This window comes from Nicotiana attenuata, unplaced genomic scaffold, assembly GCF_001879085.1.
Source record: "Nicotiana attenuata strain UT unplaced genomic scaffold, NIATTr2, whole genome shotgun sequence".
NCBI lineage: Eukaryota > Viridiplantae > Streptophyta > Magnoliopsida > Solanales > Solanaceae > Nicotiana > Nicotiana attenuata.
Genome location: NW_017670488.1, coordinates 290,056 through 293,251, shown reverse-complemented (window position 1 = coordinate 293,251; position 3,196 = coordinate 290,056). Strand labels below are relative to the sequence as shown.

Genomic DNA, 3,196 nt, shown 5'->3' with positions numbered 1-3,196 from the left:
CACATTCTGCCACACATTCATGGTTACTTGGGCAATGATGATAGCAGAACAAATTCCAACACTTCAATGTCTCTTTCTCGTTTAGTCTCCAACACAAATATGTTAAGACGAACACAGAACATAAAGTATTAAATTCCTTAAGCTTGTTGGTGTTACTGTGTTAAAAATCAGAAAATTAGAGAAGCAGAGAAACATTAGTTTAATAAACAAAACAGAAAAATAATTCCAAGCCCACTGAATGCACATTGTGTCCTTAAGGAATTTAATACCCTCACTGTTGCCCAAGGTATACGGATTAATTCCTCTCAGGATAGAACAGAATAACTATTCTATGATAGCGGCACTTCAAATCACAAAATTTCAACGGACTCAACAAACGGAGCAAATCACACTTGACACTTATGTTTATTTTGAAAATAATGCAACAATGTAGAAAAGAGGGGAGAAGATTTCAGATTTTACATGTCTGATTTCATGTTTAAAAAATGAGGTCAATCCTCTAAATTTATAGACAAAGGAAGGGTGATATGAAGGGGTGCAATCTAAAAGGTGCCTCTTCCATTTCTCATTCACGCCCCTTAATAAAAACGCAACATAAACTTTGAAGAATAGTTGAAATTTTGACTGATTTTAGAAGAAAAAACTTGAGAATAGGTGTTAATGGAGGTCTTCCAGATTTTCGCTGGTTTTAGAAGAGAAAATCGTGGGTGTGGTTTGATACGTGAATAAGGTGGTAGGATTTGGAGAGAGAAACTTAGGGGGAGTGGGAATATACGGTTGAGTAAAATTAGGAGACTAATTAATACCATTAAAATTCTAAAATGGTACATAAATGGTAATTAGGTATATAAAAGGTAATTATTCTAAAAGTTAACCATAGAGGGTAATATAGTTTACTATATGACATAGGAATGTAAAAACATCTTTGAAAGAGATTAATTAGTAAATCACGCTACATGTAATTACCTTCAGATTTGAAGGAAACATAAACTAAACCTCCACAAACTATAAAGCAATAAATAAAAAACACAAAGCAGGGAAAAAATGTTCAATGGAATTTAAATTAATTTAAATGGTGTTTCTTTTAATTTCTTTTCCCTTCTTTGGAAATAGTAATTACAAATAGATAAGAGTAATTATTTTATTCATTGAATTAATCTTCACGGGAAGGGCACCAAGGAGTCATATCCATTGGATAACTTCCCAAAACCCTCAAAAAAGACGTGAACTCCTGAACTTCAGCCAACGCATTCTGAGCCCTAACATCCGCCATTGAAGCTTCAAAATCTACGTAGAACATATACTCAAAATGCTTTGCGGTTCCTACATTCGCATCGTCGACCACTCGGATCGGCCGGTTCCGGTGCGGCCGTGACTCGATCTTTGTTAAGCTTATGTTTCTGAATGCAAACGCCGATAGAACTTTGAAAAGGACGCTTGTTCCTTCGTGATGTGCGAATACGATGCTTGTTTTGAATGGCCGATCAGTTCGAGGAATGATCGGTTCACGAGCAAGCATCACGAACCGAGTCACGTTACTCGAGTCGTCCTGGATACCTTCCGCTAAGATCTGGAGACCGTAGAGGTCCGCGGCGCGTGCGGATGCAATCGCGGCTGTATCGCGGAGGTTGTTGGCAGCTATGTATTCGGCGGCTCCGGCAGTATCATCGACGGCTTCGCGAGCAACGTTTAGGCCGAGCTTTGTGAGAGTGAGTTCGCACTGAGCTAGGGCTTGTGGATGGCTTATGACTCGAGTTAGGTACTCTTTTCTAACGCCTGGAAGTGCTAAGAGGCAGTGGTGGACCGGGAGTTGAACTTCTCCGACGATGTGGAGACGGTGCCGGAGGAGGAGATCGTAGTTTCGGTGAATAGAACCTCCGAGAGAATTCTCGACGGGGAGAACTGCACGGTCAGCGATCCAGAGCTCAACAGCTTGAAATGCAACTTCGAATTGATCACAAGGTATGGCGTCACATTTCGGATAAGCCTTGCCGGCGGCAGCTTCACTGTACGCGCCAGGAACGCCTTGGTAGGCGACGCGGAGCTGAGCGCCGTGCATCGGCGCAGGGGAGAGGTCAGTGATGGTGAGCGGCTTAGGCTGGTTGTCAGTGATGGCAACGAGATCAAGATCTATCATCTTATGGCCGTTGACGGCGGTGATGTTACCTGCGCCGCCGCTCATCTCAGTGTCCTGCTGCTGGGACATGACTTTACTTGCCAAAATGGCACAGGAACTCTGCCAGTCGGCTCGCGACGCGCCGACGTGGCCAGTGTTATAGGTCGACGGAGCACCGTTAGTATTTATGGTACCGGTGTTGGCGGCTGCGTTGGACGAGTCAAACCGGTAAGCGCATTTGATAAGGAGTCGACTCGGGATAACCCGGTGAGATTGAATTTTCGACCGGATTAACGATTTGAGATTTACACCCGACGATGATGGAGTAAGAGATTGCATTTTCTTTCAAATTTCTGGGTGCAAATTGCAATTACTTTAAAAATGAGAAAAGAAGGGGGAAAAAGAAAGAAAGAGGAGATTTGGTTCGAAGCTTGTAGTTCTCTGAACATCCAAGCTGAGAAATGAAAGAAATAAGAGGGGTATATATATTACTGTGTGGGTGTGTGAAGGAGGTTTTTGGTCAATCTCACACCTACCACATTTTCCCTTTTTCTCTTTATTTCTCTTTCTAAGTTTTCAAATAATGAGTATTTTATTTATTTATACATATTTTTATAATAATATGATACATATACATACACATACGTTTCTATCTAGATATCCACACATATACATGTGACTTTGTAGTCTTGTTTCTTTCAACAAGATAGAGACAACTGTACTTAATCTTAATAATCTTTTTCTTTTCTGTATATTATCAAAATCTGTAAGAGATTTCGTTCAAGAAGGAAAAAAACAAAAAATAATTCTAGTAAATCTATTAAGGAAGGTAGTGTTTTCTGTCAAAAACTATGAGTTCCAGTTTAATATCTCTGATTAAGGGTGATGTAATTCTAATCATCCAATTAGAGAACTAGTTATATCATTAACTTCAAAACGATGTGTTTAACGATCTGTTTGTCCATAGTTTTTTTTTTGAACGTTATTTTTCTTCAAAAACGTATTTGTCCGTGAAAAATTATAAGTTTTTGAAGATTTTTCCAAAATTCAAAAAACCATTTATCAAGTTTTTCAGAAAAA

The 3,196-nt window shown here is 39.6% G+C and overlaps 1 protein-coding gene across 1 annotated transcript; it reads right to left on the bottom strand.

Annotated features, from left to right (window-relative positions):
- Positions 1-912: 912 nt before the first annotated feature.
- LOC109240142 (arogenate dehydratase/prephenate dehydratase 6, chloroplastic-like) lies at positions 913-2,588 on the bottom strand. Its single transcript, XM_019406767.1, has one exon. It carries the CDS (start codon positions 2,453-2,455, stop codon positions 1,154-1,156), a length of 1,302 nt encoding a protein of 433 aa, XP_019262312.1. The 5' UTR covers positions 2,456-2,588; the 3' UTR covers positions 913-1,153.
- Between the last annotated feature and the right edge of the window lie 608 nt (positions 2,589-3,196).

Bases quoted from the DNA above. Each gene is read 5' to 3' on its own strand.
- LOC109240142 (XM_019406767.1), bottom strand. From the start codon at position 2,455: ATGCAATCTCTTACTCCATCATCGTCGGGTGTAAATCTCAAATCGTTA.